Source organism: Delphinapterus leucas, chromosome X (genome assembly GCF_059928025.1).
Source record: "Delphinapterus leucas isolate spDelLeu-1000000601 "Yukka" chromosome X, BTC_Dleu_Yukka2, whole genome shotgun sequence".
NCBI classification, from domain to species: domain Eukaryota; kingdom Metazoa; phylum Chordata; class Mammalia; order Artiodactyla; family Monodontidae; genus Delphinapterus; species Delphinapterus leucas.
This window is the reverse complement of record NC_143150.1, coordinates 31015140-31040189: the sequence shown is the minus strand read 5'-3', so window position 1 is coordinate 31040189 and position 25050 is coordinate 31015140. Positions and strand designations below refer to the sequence as shown.

The window sequence follows — 25050 nt, the reverse complement described above, 5'->3', positions numbered from 1 at the left end:
GGGTTTTGCTATGACATCTTACAGAAAACCCGAACAAACTTTTCAGCCAACCCAATATTATACTAGAGACAATATTAGAACACATGAAGCTAAAAAGCCATGTGGGATAAACACCTGGTCTTCTGAAACCTTGCTTTAAGGATCAGAAATTTTATAAATAATTGTATTGTCTTTTTAGGGTCAGAAAGTGTCTTTAGAGTGAGGTGATTGACTTTACTGTGAGATGTATGTAGAACTAAGAAATAATTTCGGTGAAAGCAAAGCTTTCACATGATGTGCCTGGTAAGTAAGGAGGGAGATATTTATAAGTTAATGTGTCATTTCTGTACAGCATGTTTTGCCCAGCAAAAAGCCTTGTTTGTGTTAGGTTTTTCATAAATTCCTAAATTGCATTCGTTTGCATTTTGTACATTGCACCTTGCTTAAATATTCTACTCTATAATCTTTCAAGTCTTTAAATTCTCAGGGTCATCATTTAAATTAAACTTATATAAAGCATGTTAACATTTTTTTCTTACCCTGATTAGCTAATTGTATACTAAGTACACATAGAGATTTTTGAGAAGTGTAGGGGAAATGGCTTCTTATAAAATGACTACCTCTTCTTGTAGTAATGACGCAGCACAGTCAGATGATGAAGAGAAGTTACAGTCTCAGCAAACAGATACTGATGGTGGAAGGTTAAAACAGAAAACGTGAGTTACAGTACATCTCTTTTCTTCATTTCAGGCTTTTATTATATATATATATATATGTATATATATATATATATATGAGAGCTGCCATATTTTAAATCTATATTCTGTCCAGTTTACATGTCCATCCACCACTACCACTCCCTGCCCTCGGGCAATGGATTATGAGTTCCTTGAGGCTGTCTTGGTCATTTTTATAGCATCTGACATACAGTAAATGATCGATACATTTTGCATCATGCTTGTATTTTTCTGATGGTAGGTGCCAGAAGTGTTGGTAGAAGAACAGGATTGTCCTTGAAGTTGCTTTTTCCATTTCTCATCTCTCCAAATCCTATTTGTCTTTCTAAACCCAACTACGTGAGATTCTTCCTTACTACTCCAGTACATAGTAAAGTTTTTCCTGTTCTCAATTTCAGTGACACCTATTGTCTACATAACTTACATTTGCTGTTTATATTTTATATTATCTTAAACTGTTTTCTGATTTTAAAAAATAAGATAAATATATGTTAAACAACTAGACCATGTGTTGCAAAAGGATTTTGATCACATCATTCTTCTTTTTCCCCTATAAAAATCTAGCACAGTGTTGGACATGTATGTTTTGCTTGATTATACACAAGTCACTTAATTGGCAATAATTCAGTCTAAGGCCTAAAATGAGCTCTCCACTCAAGTCTGATCTTTTCCTAGTGTGGCAAGTATAGCAAAGAAAGCATTGAGATTTTTTAGAGCAGGTATGCCCACAGTGGAGGTATATGATAACACCTCAGCTGTCTGGACCTTGGCCTTCTAGCAATGGCAACTATCGGGAACCGGAAAATTAGAATTGTTCAGGAGACATATAGACATCCAGGAAAGATGTCACTTGCTCCATGCACTAAAGCTCATTATTTTTTAAAAGAAAAGCTCCTCAAGTTCATTCAAAGCCTTTATACTTACTTCTTACATAATTTCTAAAAATCTGGTCATCTGGTATCTGATCTCAGAGCAAAATAGAAGCAGCAAACTGACATGTAAATCAGCGCATAAGAATGTCACATAATACTCTGATTGCAAGAGAGGAATCAGAAAATGATAAAAAAGGACTCACACATTGCACAACCATTTCACATGGCAGTGCTTTCAACTTCTTCTTATGTTGTGACATACAGAGCATGGTATTATTTGCACTGAACCCTGGGGTAAACTGATGAGGCAGCTGATGGCCAAAAGAGACTGGCCCAGGGTTCTGGTTTCTCTGGGCCCTACCCTGTTGCCTTGAAGGCTGAGAGGGGAACCAATATTATGGCTCACTTGCAATCCATTTGAAAAGCCTTGAATGTATTAAAGAATAGTAAAGATGGTAACTGACCCTATTTATTAAAGAAAGAAACTTATCGAGCATTAAGTGCCATTAAAGAAGGCACAAAAGTATGTATTTTAGAAATGTTCTCATCCAAAATGATTAAAATATGTTTCCTTGCTTAAAGTAGTACTAAACCTGTAGTTAACCAGAAAATATAACTTCATAGTTATAGGTAGCAGAGACCTTATTGTGATTTTAAAAATGGTTTATCTGTTTTTAATCTCTATATCTGTATTTAATTTCTGTAGCACAGATATAGAGAACAAATCAGTGGTTACCAGTGGAGAGAGGGAAGGGTGGGGAGGCAAGATAGGGGTAAGGAATTAAGAGGTACAAACTACTGTGTGTAAAATAAATAAGCTACAAGGATATATTGTACAGCATGGGGAATATAGCCACTATTTTATAATAACTTTAATTTAATTTTTATTTTATATTGGAGTATAGTTGATTTACAATAGCATGTTAGTTTTACAGGTATACAGCAAAGTGATTCAGTTATACATAATCCATTCTTTTTCAGATTCTTTTCCCATATAGGTTATTACTCAGTATTGAGCAGAGTTCCCTGTGCTATACAGTAGGTCCTTGTTGATTCTCTATTTTATATATAGTAGTGTGTATATGATAATCCCAAACTCCTAATTTATCCCCCCACACACACCTTTCCCCTTTGGTAACCGTAAGTTTGTTTTCGAAGTCTGTGAGTATGTTTCTGTTTTGTAAATAAGTTCATTTGTATCCTTGTTTTTAGATTCCACATGTAAGTGATATCGTGTGATATTTGTCTTTCCCTGTCTGACTTACTTCACTTAGTATGATAACCTCTAGGTCCGTCCATGTCGCTGCAAATGGCAGTATTTCATTCTTTTTTTATGACTGAGTAATATTCCATTGTATATATGTACATCTTCTTTATCCATTCCTCTGTCAATGGACATTTAGGTTGCTTCTGTGTCTTGGCTATTGTGAGTAGTGCTGGAATGAACATTGGGGTGCATGTATCTTTTCAAAGTATGGTTTCCTCCAGATATATGCCCAGAGAAGTGGGATTGCTGGATCGTATGGTAGTTCTTTTAGTTTTTTAAGGAACCTCCATACTGTTGTCCATAGTGACTGTACCAATTTACATTCCCATCAACAGTGCAGGAGGGTTCCCTTCTCTCCACACCCTCTCCAGCATTTATTGTGTGTAGACTTTCTGATGATGGCCATTCTGACCGGTATGAGGTGATACCTCATTGTAGTTTTGATTTGCATTTCTCTAATAATTAGTGATGTTGAGCATCTTTTCGTGTGCTTTTTGGCCATCTGTATGTCTTCTTTGGAGAAATGTCTATTTAGATTTTCTGCCCATGTTTTGATTGGGTTGTTTGGTTTTTTTGATATTGAGCTGCATGAGCTGTTTTGTATATTTTGGAAATGAATCCCTTGTCTGTCACTTCGTTTGCGAATATTTTCTCCCATTCTGTGGGCTTTCTTTGTTTATGGTTTCCTTTGCTGTGCAAAAGCTTCTAAGTTTAATTGGGTCCCATTTGTTTATTTTTGTTTTTATTTTCATTACTGCAGGAGGCGGATCCAAAAAGATCTTGCTGTGATTTATGTCAGTGTTCTGCCTATGTTTTCCTCTAAGAGTTTTGTAGTATCTGGTCTTACATTTAGGTCTTTAATCCATTTTGAGTTTATTTTTGTGTATGGTGTTAGAAAATGTTCTAATTTCATTCTTTTACATGTAGCTGTCCAGTTTTCCCAGCACCACTTATTGAAGAGACTGTCGTTTCTCCAGTGTATATTCTTGCCTCCTTTGTCATACATTAATTGACCATAGGTGGAGTATAATCTATAAAAAGTTTGAATCACTACATTATACACCTGAAACTAATATAATATTATAAATCAACTATACCTCAAAAAAAAAAAGGTTTACCTGGGAATTCCCTGGCGGTCCAGTGGTTAGCACTCTGCACTTTCACTGCCAAGGGCCCGGGTTTGATCCCCGGTTAGGGAACTAAGATCCTACAAGCCGCGTGGTGTGGCCAAAAGAAAAAGGTTTATCATCTGTGTTTTATGATTATCAAAAGTAATACAGAAATGGGTAAAAAAGAAAATGAAAGCCTCTCATACTCTCACCCCCAGAAATAATCTTTAGGTATGTTCACCATAGAGTTTTTTTTTAATTTATTTATTTTTGGCTGCGTTGGGTCTTCATTGCTGTGCGCGGGCTTTCTCTAGTTGCAGCGAGCAGGGGCTACTCTTCTTTGTCATGCGTGGGCTTCTCATTGCGGTGGCTTCTCTTGTTGCGGAGCACAGGCTCTAGGCGCGTGGGCTTCACTAGTTGTGGCACGTGGGCTCAGTAGTTGTGGCTCGTGGGCTCTAGAGTGCAGGCTCAGTAGTTGTGGCGCACGGGCTTAGTTGCTCCATGGCATGTGGGATCTTCCCGGACCAGGGATCGAACCCATGTCCCCTGCATTGGCACGTGGATTCTTAACCACTGTGCCACCAGGGAAGTCCCCACCATAGAATTTTTTTTCTCACAAAAGTGAAGTTATACTGTGTCTATAGTTTATTGACTTTTTAAAAAAAATACCTATTGTGTAATGGACATCTCTTCATATCAGTACCAGTTGTAGCATATTGTAGTCTTTCTGTCAGTTAGACATGGGAGTTTGGTGCTGCAGATAAAATAGTTAGGAAGACAATCGTAGTCTCTGCCCTCATAGAGCTTCCAGTTAAATAAGAGAAACAGACACTAAACATGTAATTACACAGATAAATCTAACTATGTTTGTAGTAATTACTATAGAAGAATATATGGGGTGCTATGGGAGTGTATAACAGGAAAATCTGTTCTAAAGAGTCAAGGAGGGCTTTTTTAAAAGAGAGCTATTTGTTCTGAGACCTAAAAGATGAGTAGAAATTAGCCAAGGGAGAAGTGTTCCAGGCAGAAATAACCACCCATCCAAAGGCCTTGAGGTGACTAAAAGCTTGGTACATTTCAAGAACTGAAGTTAGGGCTTCCCTGATGGCACAGTGGTTAAGAATCCGCCTGCCAATGCAGGGGGCACAGGTTTGAGTCCTGGTCTGGGAAGATCCTACATGCCGCGGAGCAACTAAGCCCGTGCACCACAACGACTGAGCCTGTGCTCTAGAGCCTGCGAGCCACAACTACTGAGCCCACGTGCCACAACTAGTGAAGCCCACGTGCCCAGGTATCTGCACTTTAAAACACTCCCCTCCCACTCCGTTCCCACCAAGTGATTATTATCCATCACTGAAAACTAGTGCTCTAGAGGATATGATATTATACATTGGGGGGAACTGCCTATATTTCCTTTGTAGCCATATTGATTTGAGTATATTTATTCCATAGAACAAGGGATTTGGGAACTCAAAGACCTACTATGTATATAAAAAAGGAGTTATTTCAAAATGATACACTTTACCAGTCACAGCTCATGAGATTATCTGTGAATTGTTGAACTTTTACAATTAGTTGAGTTAATAAGAAGTAATTTGGGTTGGGTTTTTTGGTTCTTTTCTTTTTTTGGTATTTTTGTTAAGGACTCAACTAAAGAAGTTCCTAGGAAAATCAGTAAAGAGAGCAAAGCACCTTGCTGAGGAATACGGCGAACGTGCTGTAAATAAAGTTAAAAGTGTTAGAGACGAAGGTAAGTGAAATAGAACATTTCAACTGAATACTTAATTGATTTGTAATCATTTAAATTTAGCCTGTAGCTTGTAAGAAGCATTCTATTTTATTGAAAGTAATAAACCTTAATAGCTAATATCTTAGTATTTCAATAAATCATGTTACTCTCACTATCAGTTTTATGAGTGGGAATTTATGCATCTTAAACATGAATTTGTACATACTTTGTGACTAGCAACCTGGAAGAGTTGAGTGTTCAGTAATCAGTTGTAAATTCGTTTTGTAAGGCTATTTAGTGTTTATAAATATTCTCAAAATTAGGTAAATTTTCTGAATTTCCACACCTTAACTTCCTATGCCTTTGTTATAATTGTGCTCATTTGTTTTATTTAATAAACACTTACATAGTATTTATTCTGTGCCAGACACTGTTCCAAGCACTTTCACCTGTGTTAACTCATTTAATCCTCTTAAAAACTCTATGAGGTAAGGACCATTATTATCCCCATTTTATAGATGAGAAAACTGAGGCACAAAAAGGTCAAATACCTTGCCCATAGTCACACAGATAATAAATGGCAGAGCTGGATTTGGACCCAGGCAATCTGGTACCAGACTCCATGCTGCTAACCAATATGCTGTTTAGTAATAGACAGATTTTGCTTTTCTAATTAATGAATTTTCTTGGTAAGCAGTGGATATGAAAATATGACAGTAGCAATATCTATATTAGCTAGTGATGATTTCTGTTGCTTTTCTATTCAGTGTTTCATACTGATCAAGATGATCCTTCATCAAGTGATGATGAAGGAATGCCATACACAAGACCAGTTAAATTCAAAGCAGCACATGGCTTCAAAGGACCTTATGATTTTGATCAGATCAAAGTGGTACAAGATCTTAGTGGTGAACATATGGTAAGCAACCTTTTTATTTTTCAGGATTGATTCTGTTTTCATTGAGAGAAATACTTTGGTTTCTATAAAGCTGATGTCTTATGTATGTAATTTCGCTAGCCTGAGCCATGAAAAGTGAATTGATAATAATATGATTTAATGAATAGGTAATGCAAAGTCTGTCTCTGAATCATTGTTCAAGAAGTGACCTATTGAATAAGTAAACTCTAGGCCTGTATTATTAAGAAAGCTATGCAAACTTTCTTTTACCAGAGAAAGGTACCAAACTTTAAAGCAGTTAAGGGTGATCTGTCACTTTGAACAATGTTTAAAATGCTCCCTGGTATATTTTAAATAATTTATACAAATATTTCAGAAGCTCAATATATTTTGTACAGTGACAGAACAAGGAGAGAGGTAGAGGTACAAGTCGTCTATCAGAGTTAAAATGTACCAAAGTAGATATAAAGTTCACGAATACATTACAGTTACCCCCTGAAAATGCTAGGAACGCAGGGAAGGCAGTAATAAACTCAGAACTGGGTAAGTGATACTGTTGGTCTTTGATCAGGGAATCTACTTATCTATTTAGGTTTTAAATCTAAAAGTTGGCTTACACATATCAGTTGGCAGCCAGATTTGAATTTACTTTGGTGCTTATAATCTACACATAAAACGTTTGAGTTGTATAGCACAGGGAACTATATTCAATATCCTGTGATAAACTATAATGGGAAAGAATATGAAAAAGAATGTATATGTATAACTGAATCACTGTGCTATACAGCAGAAATTAACACAACATTGTAAATCAACTCTACTTCAATCAAATAAATTTTTTTAAAAGTTTCAATTGAGGGCTTCCCTGGTGGCGCAGTGGTTGAGAGTCCACCTGCTGATGCAGGGGATGCGGGTTCGTGCCCCGGTCCAGGAAGATCCCACATGCTGCGGAGCGGCTGGGCCCATGAGCCATGGCTGCTGAGCCTGCGCGTCCGGAGCCTGTGCTCTGCAACGGGAGAGGCCACAGCAGTGAGAGGCCCATGTACCGCAAAAAAAAAAAAAAAAGGTTTCAATTGATTATAGTAACTTCCTTAAGGAATCTGATGAATTTCCTTGTACTGTATTGGTTCTCTTTCATTATTTCCAGTTTTAAGTAAATCTCATTGAAGTAGGCTCCAAATGACAGATTTCTTAACATACTTGAATTTTGTGGAAATGAATGTTATTCCAGTAAATAAACTGTTACCTTTAACTTGGATGATCTTTTTGACCTGCATAGATGTGTGTTCTAACAGTGGTTATAACAGTATTTATTGTAATAGGATTTGGCCTTTCCAATTTAAGTGTTCACATTCTTTACCATGCCTGCCCCCCCCGCCACACACACACACACACACACACACACACACACACACACACTTCCGCACTGTTCTTAGTACTGTCTATCTGGGAATTTTAGCCATATGCTGCAAAACCTTTTTTCTGGGGAGAAAAATAGAATGAGACCACTCCATTCCAACACTTCTAAATAACCAGTGCTGTGAGGGTCACTGCTAAGCTGGGCCTTATTCTTCCCTCAGCCCTGGTCAGGAGTTGTTATTGCCATTCTGAGGTCTGTGCGCCCTCCTATCCCACTCGCCCTCATGTTCAGCTAGGAGACTGAGACCCCAGACTAGGATTTGTTCTTTTGCAATGAAGGTTTCTGGCCACCTCAGATCTCCCATTTCCATTAATATGTGAACAAGGTTTTGGGTCTTGAAGTCGTTTATTTTTATTTTTTTATAAATTTATTTTTTTGTTTGTTTTATTTTTGGCTGCATTCAGCCTTCGCTGCTGCACATGTGCCCTCTCCAGTTGCATCGAGCGGGGACTACTCTTCGTTGAGTGCACAGGCTTCTCATTGTGGTGGCTTCTCCTGTTGCGGTGCCTGGGCTCTAGGCGCACAGGCTTCAGTAGTTGTGGCTCATCGGCTCTAGAGCGCAGGCTCAGTAGTTGTGGCGCACGGGCTTAGCTGCTCCATGGCATGTGGGGTCCTCCCGGACCAGGGCTCGAACCCATGTCCCTTGCATTGGCAGGCGGATACCTAACCATTGTGCCACCAGGGAAGCCTGAAGTTGTTAGTTTAGACTATGCAAACTGCAACTGTCTTTTCCCTCTCTTCTAAAAGTCCCTTTTTGTGGTATTATAGCACCATTGGACTATTGGCCTTAAGTGGTGTTAGTTATGTGAGCATTATCTTAGTGTATAGTAAGTCCCCTACATACGACCCTTGTTGTGAACTTTCAAAGATGCGAACGTGCGTTCACATGTCTAGTCACGTAAGTTAGTTCACGTGTCTGGCGTACATTGTCACGTGTGTGCATCCTCTACAAGTGGTTGTGTTTTCGTGTACTTTACTGTACAGTACTGTATAGAGTACAGTAGTACGGTGTCTTTATTTCAAGCCCAGGATGTCCGGAAACAGGCATAAAAGCAGCGGTGATGTAGCTGGTACAGTACTATGCTTTTCAAGGTGTACTGTACTGTAAGATTTTAAATGCTTTCTTTATTTTTTGTGTTTGTTATTTATGTATTATTTGTGTGAAAAGTATTATAAACCTATTACAGTACAGTACTGTATGGTTGATTGTGTTAGTTGGGTACCTAGGCTGACGTTTTACAAACGCACTCTCGGAATGGAACTTGTTCATATGTAGGGGATTTACTGTATGTGTAATTTGGCATAACTTTTTTCTTTGGCTTAAAAACAATGTCTCAACTTCTAAAGTAATAACTTTGAACCTTCCTTTGTTTTCACAGGGAGCTGTTTGGACCATGAAATTTTCTCACTGTGGCAGATTACTTGCCTCAGCTGGACAAGACAATGTAGTAAGAATATGGGCTTTAAAAAATGCTTTCGACTATTTCAACAATATGCGGATGAAATACAATACTGAAGGTATTTTTCATTTATTGGTGGGTTTTAAAAAATCTGGAGACATCTGGCATTTTTACATTTTAGGTATAATGATACCCTCTTATCTGGCAATCATTTGCAGCAAGCACTACTTTCCATAAAAGCCACAAACTTAAAACAGAAGTCAACAGCAGAAAGCATCTAAACCCAGTGAAAAAAGCTACCACAAAGTTTTTGACTTTATCTCTTTTTAGGTGTACTGCAGAGTTAAATTCATCAACTACCGAGAACAAAGTTATTTGGTTTCCCCTGGTAACTTTCAGTTCTATCTTAGGTTAAAATGAAATATCTGATTAACCTAGAAAAAGAATGAGAATAATGTTTACATCCAGTAAGTAAAGAATGATTAAGGAAACATAGCCATGGAAAGTAAATGTGATTTGTCAGTACATCAAAGGGTATATGAAACTAGGTTAAATGGAAAAGAGAAACCCCAGAACATGATGTGTATACACAACGATTACAACTATGTAAAATATTTTTGTATTGTGTTATCAGCAAAGTGTGTAAAATTGATGTAAATAGGAGCTTTAAGTTTATGGGATTCTTTTCTTGTAATTATTGTCATTATTTAACTGCAGTACATTTTCTCCACAAACCCCTCACCACCCAATCATCCAAGGCTGAACACAGAAGTTAAGGGATGGGAGAAAGGAGAATAGAGGTAGTATGGGCAGGAGTATAGACTGTAGTTGAAGCAGCAGTTTGAGGAACATAGAAATCTAGGGAGAGCCACTAAACTGGCCAGCGAGGCCCATATACTTTAGTAGCCCCATGGGGTTGTTTGCAATATGTTATAATACATAATTCAAGATGATGATGAGTTGACAAAAAGTAAAACTATGTTTATTATACATTTATTGCCCTGCCTGGAGCAGAAAGACTATTTTCAGTGGCCATTGAGACTTACCCCAGCCCAGACCCTTCCTGTCCCTGTATTCATCTTCTTAACTGTTAGGATTGACAAGAATGTCTTCACGATGAATAATGAGGACTTAACAGTATTTTTTTAAATTGGGGAAATGGTTAAGCCATTTTATAAATATTTTATATAAAAATGATAAAAACAAATATTTTGGTGCGTAAGAGTTAACGCTTCGCTTGTTTAGAAAAATGTATTTTTCCAGAATGATGTATTCTATGACTTTTAAATAGGTGTTACTGTATTATTATTTCTGATTGATGTGTGTGTGTGTGTGTACACTTGTATATATACGTGCCTTTTTACAATTATTATGTTGTTTTAGGACGTGTGTCCCCATCACCTTCTCAGGAAAGCCTAAATTCATCAAAATCTGATACAGATACAGGGGTATGTTTATTATTTTATGGTTACTATTGTTACATACTATGATTTTTTACCATAAAGTACCTTGTTTATCAGATATTACAGGTACATGAAAGCATTTAAAATTGAGATGCATTAGAACTGAGAGGTTTTTTCTGTTAGAATTGTTAAATGAAAAATTGTGATGTTTAAAGATTGTCAGACAGTAACTAATATTACTCAAGCTACTATACTAATGTAAACTTAAATTAAAAAATTCCCTCCCCTCAAATCCATGTTAGATATTTTAAAAATAATAATAGTAACGGACACCTGAATTAAAGATAATTAAGGAAAGAAAAAAGATATTGAAATATTTTCATTTTTCCATCTTCTTGGTTTAATAAATGTTTTATCCCAGTGTCAGGTGGTTTAAAATATCTTGATGATTTTCATTTGGTTTCAGAGCTGGAAGGTTAAATATAACTAGTTTTAACCTAAGAAGCGGAATGCAAAATATTATTCTAAGCTGTCCCTGTGCTTCTTGTGTATTCAGCAAGGCAAGGGTGATGTAAACAAATAGAACCTAAAATGTCCATCTGCTCAACAGTATTTTCCTGGGATTTCATTGGCTCTATAGTATTTGACACTAATTTTTCCCTACTCTAAACATACTCCTCTCAGCTTTCCATGTTTCTGTTTTTCCTTGTTCTCTTCCTATATCCCTGCTGTCTCTTCCTCTTCCACCCCCTAAAATGTTGCTGTTTTTCTGGGTTTTGTCCTTTGGCTATTCTCAGTTGACACATTCACTCGCTACCTCCAATCCTGAACTGGCTTTAGCTCCATAATTCTTGTTTCCTTTCAATAGCTTTATGTTTTTTAAACAACAGTGAAATCTTATTGTGCATGCTGCCCTTTTCACATAATAATATATATAGGCTCTCTCCACCTACACGTTCTTTAAGCACATCAATTAATAGGTCTGAAACTAAACTCCCTCAACAAATGTTTTCTGAGTGCCTGTTACATGTGCCAGACACTGCTAGATTCTGCAAAATCAAATGAGACTTATTTTCTGGCCTCAGGGACCTTGCTAACTGTGAAATCTAGTGAAATAGATATATCTGCAATTATAGTATTGGATGGTAATACTCTATAGAAGATACTACACAAGTATACAAGTTAGCCTTATGAATTAGTGTGTCAGGAAAAGCTCCCTGGAGGCTTTGAACGAGGAATCAACTATGTGAGGGAAGGAAGGGGCGTATCAGAGCAAATAGCAAGGGCAAAGGCATGGAGGCTGAAACGACATGGCATGTTAAAGGTACTACCTGGCTGGAGCAAAGGGTGCATGTGTGAGAGTTGTAGGAAAGGTAGGCAGGATTGGTATTTTCAGTGGCTTTTTCTATTAAACCAAAACATATGAACTTTATCCTCAAGGTACTAGGGGAAGATGGACTTTGAGGGGTTTGGGTCAGAAGCTGAATTAAAATGTTCAGATTTTTGTTTTGGAATGAGCATTCTCGTAGCAGTGTAAAAGATAGATTGGATGGGGGCTCCTGGCTAGAGACAGGGAGACCACTTAAGAGGCTCTCAACCCCAGAGATAAATGGGTACTTCGATTATGGTAGATTATGATAGCAGTGAGTCTAGAAACCATAAAGAGGAGCTGAATTTGAGAAATATAAAAGAAGGACTTGATGACTGGACTACCTGGGGTAGTAAGTGAGTAGCCTAGGATGATTCCCAGGTGTCCAGCTTGAGCAACTGGCTAGATATTAATGGTCATTCACGGAAATAGTTTTATTATTATCTACCCACAACCCTGCTTCTCCTGTTTTGAGCCTTCTTTAATGGTATCAACATCCATAAGTTACCTTTTTAACTCAGAAACACTCATTACTTTTTCTTCCTTACCCACATAGCAAATTAGTTAAAAATTCTATCCGCTCCACCTTCTCCTACAAACGCCCATGGAATCTGACCCCTCATTACTCACCTCGTCTAGGTCCTTGACACTCATTTAAATGCTTGCTGTAGCCTCCTAGTTGGTTTTTCTGTCGCTGGTCTCTACTGCCACCAGCTTTTTGTTTTGGCCACACCACGTGGCTTGCGGGATCAAACCTGTGCCCCCTGCAGTGAAAGCATGGAGCCCTAACCGCTGGACCTTCAGGAGATTCCCTTTTTTTTTTTGTCAAAATACAGACCTGTGCCATTTTGTGATTTAAAGTCTTCTGGTGGCTCCTTGTCACCATTCTTCCTGATATTACCTCATCTTACCTTTTTAACTCAGTTCTAATTCCCTAGTACCTGTGCATCCTACTTGCCATGCCAGATATAGGTCTGTATCCTAAACACTCTTTCACTTTCGTGTCTTTGTTCATGTTGTTTGCTTTGCCAGGAATTCCCTCCCTGTCCCCTTTTCTTACAGCGCAAAGCCCTACTCATCCTTCAAGATTCAGCTCAAATATCTTATCTTCTCTTATTATTTTCCCTGAATCAAGCAGACAGAATTGTCCCTCACTTGTGTTCTGACAGTACATCATATGTACTTTGACATTGATATTATTTACCATGCCTTCCTTGGCAGTTTGTCCCTCTGGCTAGGCTCAGGGCTGATTTAAGGCAAAGAACTGTACTTCACAGATCTTAGTATCCCTGGAACCTAACCCCATGCCTGACTGTGGTAGACCTAAATCAGTGTTGAATTCCTGCTTCTGTGCCTTTCATTCATTCCTATTCCCCTTATCTGGATGCCTGCGGTCTCCCTTTTTTCTACTTAAAACTTGCCCATTCTTGAAGGCCCACTTCCTCCATAAAGCCTTCACTGACTAATGTAGCAGTGAAAATTTTAACCACTTTGCTTTAGGGGAAAAGGATTTGCTTTTATTAGTTTAATTTACCATAAAGTTTCCAGGCCTTGATTACTATTAAAAACAGAGACTATTAAAAAAAAAAAAACAGAGACTATTTGTACTATCTTATATTATGCTTATTTTAACAATCCTACTTACAGATTCTTAACTACTTCCATCCCCGCCCCCCCCCCCCCCAAAAAACCCTAAGTAACTCCCAATCTTGTTTGAATAGAAGACCTTTTAAATGAGGAGCATAGGGACTTCCCTGGAGGTCCGGTGGCTTGGGACTCCACGCTTCCAATGCAAGGGGCATGAGTTCTATCCCTGGTCGGGCAACTAAGATCCCACATGCCTCTTGGTGTGGCCAAAAAAAAAAAAAAAAAAATGAACGTAGTAGTTCTTTGACCCAAAAAGTACTGAGCCCCTGGAGTACTGAGCCTTTTTTCTGGAGTAGTTGAGTATCATTTATATCTATTGTTTTCAGGAAAAGATACCTTGGGGTTCCTTTCACTTCTGTTATTCTATATGGGGACAGTTAAAAGAAGCCTCTGTTTCATATGCCTTTGTCTTTAACCTAGTACTCGCTGCAGTGAGGCACAGTAAGCACAGTGGAGTTTATTTCCCTGATATGTGTGTTCTTTTTTTCTTTTTTCTCATGATAGTGATATTTTATATATATCTCTTTTGATACATTTTTACTCTTGCCTTCTTAGCATCCATGTAAAATAGAATACATAAAAGTACCTATCGTACAGTTGGGCATACAAAGTGACACACCCAAGATCACTCACCTACTCGTTGGTCATGCCAAGCCTAGAATTCTGGCCCTTATGCTCTCTGTTTCTATTGATTTCCAAAAGTAGCTCAGTAAATGTAAGGAAGAGCGGCGTATTTAGTTTGCTCCATTATGCTACAGACTTGTAACATTTCTGCTTGACACAAATAAATATGCTATCTACCTAAAAATTAATGTTTTTCTTGGATAAATCTGTTTGGTGCACTTGATTAGTGGAATATCAATATGGGTGTTACAGCATTTAACTTCTGCTTAGAATTTTTGAGAGTAGATTGTAGGGGAGGAAAAAAATTTCCTCTACCCTCTTAGGTTCTGTGGCTGGGAACTTCGAAATAACCTAACAAAAGACAGATTAAGAGGAGAAACGGTTTATTACGTATGCATATGGAGGCCTTCCTAGAGGAATAGTGAAGACCCAAAGAAGCTATTAGACTTAGGCACTTATATATCATTTTAACAAAGAGCAAGAAATTTGTGGAAAAGTGACAAGATAAAGAAAAAGAAGTTTAGGCTTTTAGGGGTGGTAAATTGTGGGAAGGTAAATCTACTGGGGGAAACTAATGGAAGATAAGGGTAATTTAGTAAGGTTCTGTTTAGGCAGTTAAGATCGATTCTCCCCTTCCTGGTAAGGGAGAGGTGAGGGGGAGACACCTTCACAAAGGGCACTTTATGCTCTGCTTTCAGGTAGAAAGAGGGAGGGCAGAGACTTTTTCTTGTGTCTGTTTCCTCTTAGTTGCATTCAGCTCAAAATAATCCTTAGGCAAAGGGGCATATTTGGGGGTGACATATTCTGATCCCCTTCAAAATCATTAGAGCCTAAAATGGATGAAAGGCCTTAACTGTAAGGGAATGAGAGGGAATTTTTATGAAACTGTACATATGCGGTATGTATTAAAAATATGCACTGATTTAGATTTGGTTCAATCAACAAGCAATTTTTAAACGTCGACAGTGTGTTAGGCACTGAAAATATAAAGATGCAGTGGATAATTCATACCAACGAGCAATGCATGGGAGAAAACAGACATCAACAATGATATTGTATTGGCCAAAAAGTGCCTTCAGTTTTTAAGTAAAAATAAAAGGCCCCTTTTTTGATTTTCACCAAGGACTTTATTGAACAACGTATTCACCCTTTTGTTCCACTACCTTCTGCCATTTTCCAGGCAACTTCATAATTCCATCTTCCCAAAACTTTTTATCTTTTTGAGCAAAGAACTCTTCCAGGTGCCTTTTACAGTCTTCAGGGAATTGAAATTTTTTCCTTTAACAGAATTTTGTAAAGACCTAAATAAAAGGAAATCCAAAGGCACAATGTCTGGTGAATATGGTGGATGAATCAGAACTTCCCAGCCAAGCCGTAACAGTTTTTGCCTGGTCATCAAAGAAACACAATCTTGCGTTATCCTGATGGAAGATTATGTATTTTCTGTTGACTAATTCTGGACGCTTTTCGTCGAGTGTTGCTTTCAGTTGGTCTAATTGGGAGCAGTACTTGTTGGAATTAATCTTTTGGTTTTCCGGAAGGAGCTCATAATAGAGGACTCCCTTCCAGTTCCACCATATACACAACATCGCCTTGTTTGGATGAAGACCGCCCTTTGGTGTGGTTGGTGGTGGTTCGTTTCACTTGCCCCATGATCTCTTCCATTCCACATTATTGTACAGTATGCACTTTTCATTTCCTGTCACAATTTATTTTAAAAACAGAATGTTTTCATTACGTTTAAGTAGAGAATTGCATGCAGAAATACTGTCAAGAAGTTTTTTTCCCACTTAACTTACATGGAACCCAAACATCAAAGCGATGAACATAATCAGACTGGTGCAAATGATTTTCAGCGCTTGATTTGGATATTTTGAGTATGTCAGCTATCTCCCGCGTGGTATAACATTGATTTTTCTTAATAAATGTCTCAATTTGATCACTATCAACTTCAACTGGTCTAGCCAACCTTGGAGCATCGACCAGCGAGAAATCTCTAGCACAAAACTTCGCAAACCACTCTTGACACACTCGATCAGTCACAGCACCTTCTCCATACACTGCACAAATCCTTTTTTGCATTTCGGTTGTGTTTTTACCTTTCTTGAAATAATAAAACATAATATGCCAAAAACGTTGCTTTTTTTCTTCCATCTTCAATATTAAAATGGCTACACAAAAATTCACCAATTTTGATAAGTCTTTTTTTAAATGCACGCTGATATGACAGCTGTCACATACAATCTAATAAAATTGTTTCAAATGAAGTTAAAGACAACTAAGTGCTACTAGAGCCATCTTACGGAAAAAAACAAACGAACCTTCTGGCCAACCCGATAATATATGCCCAAAACAGAATTAAGTATCATTTTCCTGAGAAAACCACTCCTTTGATGGTATGCATACTTGATATCAGTTCATTATTTAACACCCATACCATCTCCTGAGTTAGAAACTGTGATCACTTTTCACTGTCTCCTCTCCCTTCAGTGTCTGCTCATTTACCAGATCCTGCCCGCTTGATCTCAGAAATGTCTTTGGAATCTGGCCATTTCTTTCATTTCCACTGTTACAATCCAGGCCTTTATCTCTTACCTGGACCACTATAGCTGTTCTCCCAGATTCCAGTCTTTTGTCCACAGAATTATGGATAAAATTATGCCAGCAGAATTACTTTCCTGTAAAACAAATCTCATCATGTTACTCTCCTGTTTTAAGCACTCCTTTTGGCTCTCTTTTTTCCTATAGAATTAAGTCTAAATTCCTTAGATGACCCAGTCTTTCAGAGATCAGCCTGACCTCAGCTCTCATTGTTATTTCCCACCCTTCCCTCTCTCAGACCTTATGTTCTGAGCCACTTGGTTGTTCATGCTCCAACAAAAATGTCAGACCCTTTGTTGATTCCCTGTACGTAACAATACATATGCAGTTCCCCTTTGCCTGGCAAATTCATTTAAGACTCGTCCCCTCACTGAAGCATTCCTTGCTTCACCTAGTAATTTACTCATGTGCTCCCTCACTGTTCCCATGGTACTTTGCCCATAGTTCTGTTAAAAGCACTTACTGTATACTATATCAATTTATGTAACAACAGCTAACATTTTATGAGCCCTTACTATGTGCCATGTACTTTGCTAAGTACATTTTATGTCTTACTTCACCTCACAACAGCCCTATTCTTAACAGTATTCTTAACAGTACTATTAAGAACCCTATTTTACAGATGAAGAAAATGCTTAGAGATATTGAGTAACACCAGTTTCACACAGTTGGTAGATACAGCAAGAGAATTAGAACCCAGCTCTGATCTGTCTTTAGAGCTTATGCTCTTAACCATTATGCTCTGCTAGTTGGCATCTGAAGGTCTGGCACTATGTCTTTATTTAGTCCACAAATATTTATTGAGTGTCTACTGTGTATTTATCATTGTTCTAAGAGTTGGGGATATAGTAGTGAACAGAAGAAGCAAAAAAAATGTATTGTTATGAAGCTTATTCTAGTGGTGGGAGACAGAGAAACAAAGCAAGTAAATTTTGTAATATATTAGAAGGTGATAAATTTCATGGAGAAAAATAAAGCAGATAAAGCGGGGTGACAGGAGGTAAATATGGTGGACAAGCAAAGCTTCACTGAGAAGTCATTTGAGGAGAATCTGAAGGAGGTGAGAGAGGGATCATCTGGCTATCTGGAGGAGAAGAACATTCCAAGTGGAGGCAAGTGAAACTGTGATAAGGCAGGAGTCCTGGTATGTTCAGGAAATAGCACTGAGGCCTGGGTAGCTGGAGCCAGTGAGCAAGGAGATGAGTAGTAGAAAATGAAGTCACGAAAACAGAAAAAAAGAAAATGAAGTCACGGAGGTGTAGATGGGCCAGTCATAAGGTGTAGGACACTGCAAGGACTTTGGCTTTTGCTCTGAGAAAGAAGCCAATGGAGGGTTTTTGAACAGAGAATGACAATCTGACATATTTTATTCTGGCTTTTAAATACTGAGAATAGATTATAAACAGATAAGAAATATTTATTTTGGTATTTCAAGTAGCATACCATATCTGGTATATAGTAAGTGTTAATAAATATCAAAAGGCTTACAAGTTTTCAAAGCAATCCAACTTTAAATGACATTTTTAGATAATCTGGATATTTGGATATGGATTTGATATTTGATGATACAGATGGTATTTTTTTAGGTATGATAATGTAATGGTAGTTAAATTTAAAAGATTACTAGTTAGAGATACATATAGAATATTTACTGATAAAATGAATGATGTTTAGATTTTGCTTTAACTGCTCCAGCAAAAATAAGCAAATACATAAAAGTGGGAGGATTGAAAAACAAGGTGAATAAAATGTTGATAATCATTAAAACAGGTGATGGATGCACGGGTTTCATTATACTGTCTACTTCTGTGTATATTTGAAATGTTCATAATAAAGTTTTATATATACATTATATTTGCATAGAGATATAAATATCTCTCTACATATAGATATCTAGAGAGATATAGATAAAATATATAACATTTCACTTGGTAATTCTACCTTTAAAAATCTATCATAAAGAAATGATCATGTATGCCCAAAGATGTAAGAGGATTTTCATATTAATGTTCTCACAGTAGCTAAAATTTAAACAAACTGAAATTTTTTTTTTTTTTTTTTTTTTTTGTGGTACGCGGGCCTCCCACCGCCGTGGCCTCTCCCGCTGCGGAGCCCAGGCTCCGGACGCGCAGACCCAGCGGCCATGGCCCACAGGCGCAGCCGCTCCGCGGCATGTGGGATCCTCCCGGACCGGGGCACGAACCCACGTCCCCCGCATCGGCAGGCGGACTCCCAACCACTGCGCCACCAGGGAAGCCCTGAATTTTTAATAGTTGAAAAATAAAAACTATGGTATAATCCATACAGTATAATACTATGCAGTCCTTAAATTCTTTTCAAAGACGACTTGATGACATTTAAAATATTCTAAATAAATTGTAAAGTGAAAATAGCAGAATAAAAAATAGATATAATATTATCCTAATCTTGACTAAAAATATCTATAAATATAGATTTTTAAATTTTAAAGAAATACACTAAATTATAACTAGTAGTTATCACTAGCTGGTAGGGTTTTAGCTCATTTTTTTATTTGATTCTTTATACTTCCCTGTATTTCTAAAATTTTCTGTAATAAATTTACCTGATTTTATTAAGACAAACAACAGAAGATACTATAAAAGTCTATGGTTTAAGCCTTTGACCCTTCTAGTAGGATAAACAAATAATAAAATAGGGATAAAGGTTCATGCTCCAGGATGTTTGTTGAATTGCTATTTAGCAAAAAATTGGAAATGTCGAAATTACCAACAAATTGGAAATGATTAAATTATGGTGCATCCATATGCAGCTAGTAAATGTTTCCAAAGAGTGAAATACAGAAAGTGCTCATGTAAAATAAAAAGGAAGATACTGAATCATGTGTACAATGTGATTTCAATTATGTTTTTAAAAAATGAAAGATTGAAGGTGGCCAAAATTTTAGCAGATTATAGGTGGTTTTAATTTTAGTTTTTCTACTTTCTTTGTTTTCTGAATTGTCTATACTGAGCATGTATATTACTTTATAATCAAAAATACATTATTTAAGTATTTTGAAAATATGCTCAAAAAAGGACAAAGTGGGGGCTCTGTTAGGGAGGGAAAGATTGTGATAGCATGATGTCTTCAGGGATGATCCTGGTTTATTAGGACAAGGAGGTGAGGAAGTAATAAGTAGTAGATTCAGCATAAAGGGGAGTCAGCTTTTAGTAGATCAAGATTTCAATCAGGCATCATATAAAATGAGAGAATAAATGGGGTGGGAAGAGTATGAAGCTTTTGTTTTTCTAGTTTTAACATTTGTTTTCATGTCTAAATAGGTATGCAGTGGAGCTGATGAAGACCCAGATGATAAAAATGCACCATTTCGACAACGGCCGTTTTGCAAATATAAAGGACATACTGCTGATCTCCTTGATCTTTCATGGTCTAAAGTAAGAAATCCTTTTTTTTTTTTTTTGGCTGTGTTGGGTCTTCGTTTCTGTGCACGGGCTTTCTCTAGTTGCGGCGAGCAGGGGCTACTCTTTGTTGCGGTGCATGGGCCTCTCTTGTTGCAGAGCACAGGCTCTAGGCGCACAGGCTTCAGTAGTTGCAGCATGTGGGCTTAGTAGTTGTGGCACACAGGCTTAGTTGCTCCGCGGCATGTGGGATCTTCCCGGACCAGGGATCAAACACATGTCCCCTGCATTGGCAGGTGGATTCTTAACCACTGCGCCATCATAAAGTCCTAAAGTAAGAAATTCTTATTTGAATTTTGTATTCTATGTAACTATTTTAGGATAAAAGCAAATGTTTTATTTGTATGATTGTCACAGTCAGGTGTTGGAATGTTTGTATATACTTTGTGGGAGTTACAAATTAATCAGAGTTAAAAAAGAGAAATGTCAGATTAGGCTAATAAAATGTTTATGTTACTTAACAGCTTCTATCTGGATCTGTCTATATACTTGTATTTGCTTCTTTTATAAAATAGTTTTGCAAAGTAACTATCCTCAGCAAAATGGATATGACTTCAGCTACAAAGGTGAAGTCTGACCTATCTAATCAAGACTGTTTTGGGGATAATCTGCTACATTCATGAAATTATTAATTTAGGTTTAATAATTATATTCTGCAGATCAGTGGTAAGTCTTCATTTTGTAATTTTTTTTTTCCTTAGAGCAAAATTTTAGAAGTAGAGGGGCTATTTTGCCACCGATCAAATATCTGAGAAGTTTGCAAAATTTTTAAGAGATATTTTAAATTTTATTTAAGGTGTTTGAAGCATGAAGCAGTTTTTGGAATTTTTGCATGATTCCTTATACTTTCTTTGTATTAAAATTTGTCAGTAATCAAAATCTAAAATATATTAAGAATTTGTGGGGGAAAGTGATATTTAAAAGCTTTAAATTGGGAAAAGTCATCTGAGTTAACAAAATACTAGCAAGGATACCAGTGACGCCCATATATTTTAACTATGTCACAAAGATATCACTGGTATATATTGGCAAGTCAGCCTTTCCCTGAGCTCCAGCTTTGAATCACTCCATTTTTGAATTATGCTCGTATCATATTTGTTTAGATGTTATGGATGCATTTCATAACGTTTTTCTCTAACCTCCTGGAACAAGCTTGGGCCTCACCTGGTAGTCTGGTTTTAAATTGAGCCACAGCTGTATCTTTGTACTCTCTCCCCACCCTGTGTGAAATCTGAGTTGTTGGAAGATGGAACTTTAAAGTGTCCTTAATCTGATAATCGTATTCATCTAGAATAAAAAGTACAAAGCACCTTATTGGGAACCCTGCACTCATTTTACTTTCTTAAAGCAAACCAATATTTTTTGTAAAATGTAACACCAACTGAAGATATTAATCCTCCATTGATGAATGTATCAGTCAGTGTTCTCCAGAGTAACAGAACCAAGAGGAAATACATACATAGGAGGTTTATTTTAAGGAATTGGCTCACACAGTTGTGGGGGCAGGCAAATTTGAAATTTGTAGGGCAGGCATTGAAAACTCAGCTGGAGTCACGCTGAAGTTTTTTTGGGTTTTTTTCCCAGCTTTATCGAGATGTAATTAAAACATTATGTAAGTTTAAGGTGTACACAGTGATGATTTGATATACTTACATATTGGGAAATGATTACTACAATAAGGGTAATTAACACATTCATCACCATAAATAGTTACCTTTTTTGTGTGGTGAGAACATTTAAGATCTACTCTCTTAGCAACTTGCAAGTATATAATACAGCGTTGTTAACTCTAGTCACCTTGTTGTACATTCATGCTGGAGTCTTAAGGCAGAATTTCTTCTCCAGGAAACCTCAGTTTTTGTTCTTAATGCCTTCATCTGTCTCTGTGCTCTTTTCTTAAACTTTCTTTTTTACTTAACTGTTTATCTATGTACATTTCTACATCTTATTGGCAACAAGATTCTAAGCCCCTCAAGAGTAGGGATCAGCTCTTACTTCACTGTTGTTTCTCTTGAGTATCTAGCACAGTTGATGTTTATAGTGGGTTTTCTGTTTGTTGAAGACTTATTTTGTGCCACGTAATAGGAATTACCTTGTTAATACTGAAAATAACAATGCTGTGAGGTAGTTGATATTCCATACTGTGGATTAGAAGACTGGGCCTCTGACCCATCCAAGATCACAAAACTAGTTATGGGTAAAACTTAGATCTGAATCTAATTTTTTTGACTTGTAAGATCATGCTTGGTTCAAGAACGCTATTTAATTTCATTTATTTAATAAGTATTTATTTTTGGATTGGGTTGTTTGCTTTTTTAATATTGAGCCGCATGAGCTGTTTATATATTTTGGAGATTAATCCTTTGTTGACTCGTTTGCAAATATTTTCTCCCATTCTGAGGGTTGTCTTTTCGTCTTGCTTGTACTTTCCTTTGTTGTGCAAAATCTTTTAAGTTTCATTAGGTTCCATTTCTTTAGTTTTGTTTTAATTTTCATTTCTCTAGGAGGTGGATCAAAAAAGATCTTTCTGTGATTTATGTCAAAGAGTGTTCTTCCTATGTTTTCCTCTAAGAGTTTTATAGTGTCTGGCCTTACATTTAGGTCTTTAATCCATTTTGAGTTTATTTTTTTGTATGGTGTTAGGGAGTGTTCTAATTTCATTCTTTTACATGTAGATGTCCAGTTTTCCCAGCACCACTTATTGAAGAGGCTTTCTTTTCTCCACTGTGTATTCTTGCATCCTTTATCCAAGATAAGGTAACCATATGTGCATGGGTTTCTCTCTGGGCTTTCTATCCTGTTTCATTGATCCATATTTCTTTTTTTGTGCCAGTACCATACTGTCTTGATGACTGTAGCTTTGTAGTATAGTCTGAAGTCAGGGAGCCTGATTCCTCCAGCTCCGTTTTCTTTCTCAAGATTGCTTTGGCTATTTGGGGTCTTTTGTGTTTCCACACAAATGGTGAAAATTTTTTTTCCTACTTCTGTGAAAAATGCCATTGGTAATTTGTTAGAGATTGCACTGAATCTGTAGATTGCTTTGGGTAGTATAGTCATTTTCACAATATTGCTTCTTCCAATCCAAGAACATGGTATATCTCTCCATCTGTTGGTAACATCTTTAATTTCTTTCATCAGTGTCTTATAGTTTTCTGCATACAGGTCTTTTGTCTCCTTAGGTAGGTTTATTCCTAGGTATTTTATTCTTTTTGTTGCAATGGTAAATGGGAGTATTTCCTTAATTTCTCTTTTAGATTTTTCATCATTAGTGTATAGGAATGCCAGAGATTTCTGTGCCTTAATTTTGTATCCTGCTACTTTACCAAATTCATTGATTAGCTCTAGTAGTTTTCTGGTGGCATCTTTAGGATTCTCTATGTATAGTATCATGTCATCTGCAAACGGTGACAGTTTTACTTCTTCTTTTCCAATTTGTATTCCTTTTATTTCTTTTTCTTCTCTGATTGCCACGGCTAGGACTTCCAAAACTATGTTGAATAATAGTGGTGAGAGTGGACATCCTTGTCTTGTTCCCGATCTTAGAGGAAATGGTTTCAGTTTTTCACCATTGAGAATGATGTTTGCTGTGGGTTTATCGTATATGGCCTTTATTATGTTGAGGTAGGTTCCCTCTATGCCCACTTTCTGGAGAGTTTTTATCATAAATGGTGTTGAATTTTGTCAAAAGCTTTTTCTGCATCTGTTGAGATGATCATATGGTTTTTATTCTTCAATTTGTTAATATGGTGTATCACATTGATTGGTTTGCGTATATTGAAGAATCCTTCCATCCCTGGGATAAATCCCACTTGGTCGTGGTATATGATCCTTTTAATGTGTTGTTGGATTCTGTTTGCTAGTATTTTGTTGAGGATTTTTGCATCTATATTCATCAGTGATATTGGTTTGTAATTTTCTTTTTTTGTAGTATCTTTGTCTGGTTTTGTTATCAGGGTGATGGTGGCCTCATAGAATGAGTTTGGGAGTGTTCCTTCCTCTGCAACTTTTTGGAAGAGTTTGAGAAGAATGGCTGTTAGCTCTTCTCTAAATGTTTGATAGAATTCACCTGTGAAGCCATCTGGTCCTGGACTTTTGTTTGTTGGAAGAGTTTTAGTCACAGTTTCAATTTCATTACTTGTGATTGGTCTGTTCATATTTTCTATTTCTTCCTGGTTCAATCTTGGAAGGTTATACCTTTCTAAGAATTTGTCCATTTCTTCCAGGTTGTCCATTTTATTGGCACAGAGTTGCTTGTAGTAGTCTCTTAGGATGCTTTGTATTTCTGCGGTGTCTGTTGTAACTTCTCCTTTTTCATTTCTAATTTTAATGATTTGAGTCCTCTCCCTCTTTTTCTTGATGAATCTGGCTAATGGTTTATCAATTTTTTTTATCTTCTCAAAGAACCAGCTTTTCATTTTATTGATCTTTCCTATTGTTTTCTTCATTTCTATTTCATCTATCTCTTCTCTGATCTTTATGATTTCTTTCCTTCTACTAACTTTGGGTTTTGTTTGTTCTTCTTTCTCTAGTTCGTTTAGGTGTAAGGTTAGGTTGT

General features: G+C 37.0%; 1 protein-coding gene across 2 annotated transcripts in view; it reads left to right on the top strand.

Annotated features, from left to right (window-relative positions):
• The window catches only part of WDR44 (WD repeat domain 44), an 81017-nt gene that overhangs the window by 38978 nt on the left and 16989 nt on the right, over positions 1-25050 (top strand). For both annotated transcript variants that reach the window (XM_022562946.3, XM_089904149.1), the window contains exons 8-13: positions 612-695; positions 5608-5714; positions 6461-6612; positions 9391-9529; positions 10795-10859; positions 20358-20471. In XM_022562946.3, the coding sequence (XP_022418654.1) occupies positions 612-695; positions 5608-5714; positions 6461-6612; positions 9391-9529; positions 10795-10859; positions 20358-20471 (661 nt within the window). The remainder of the gene's footprint in view (positions 1-611; positions 696-5607; positions 5715-6460; positions 6613-9390; positions 9530-10794; positions 10860-20357; positions 20472-25050) is intronic.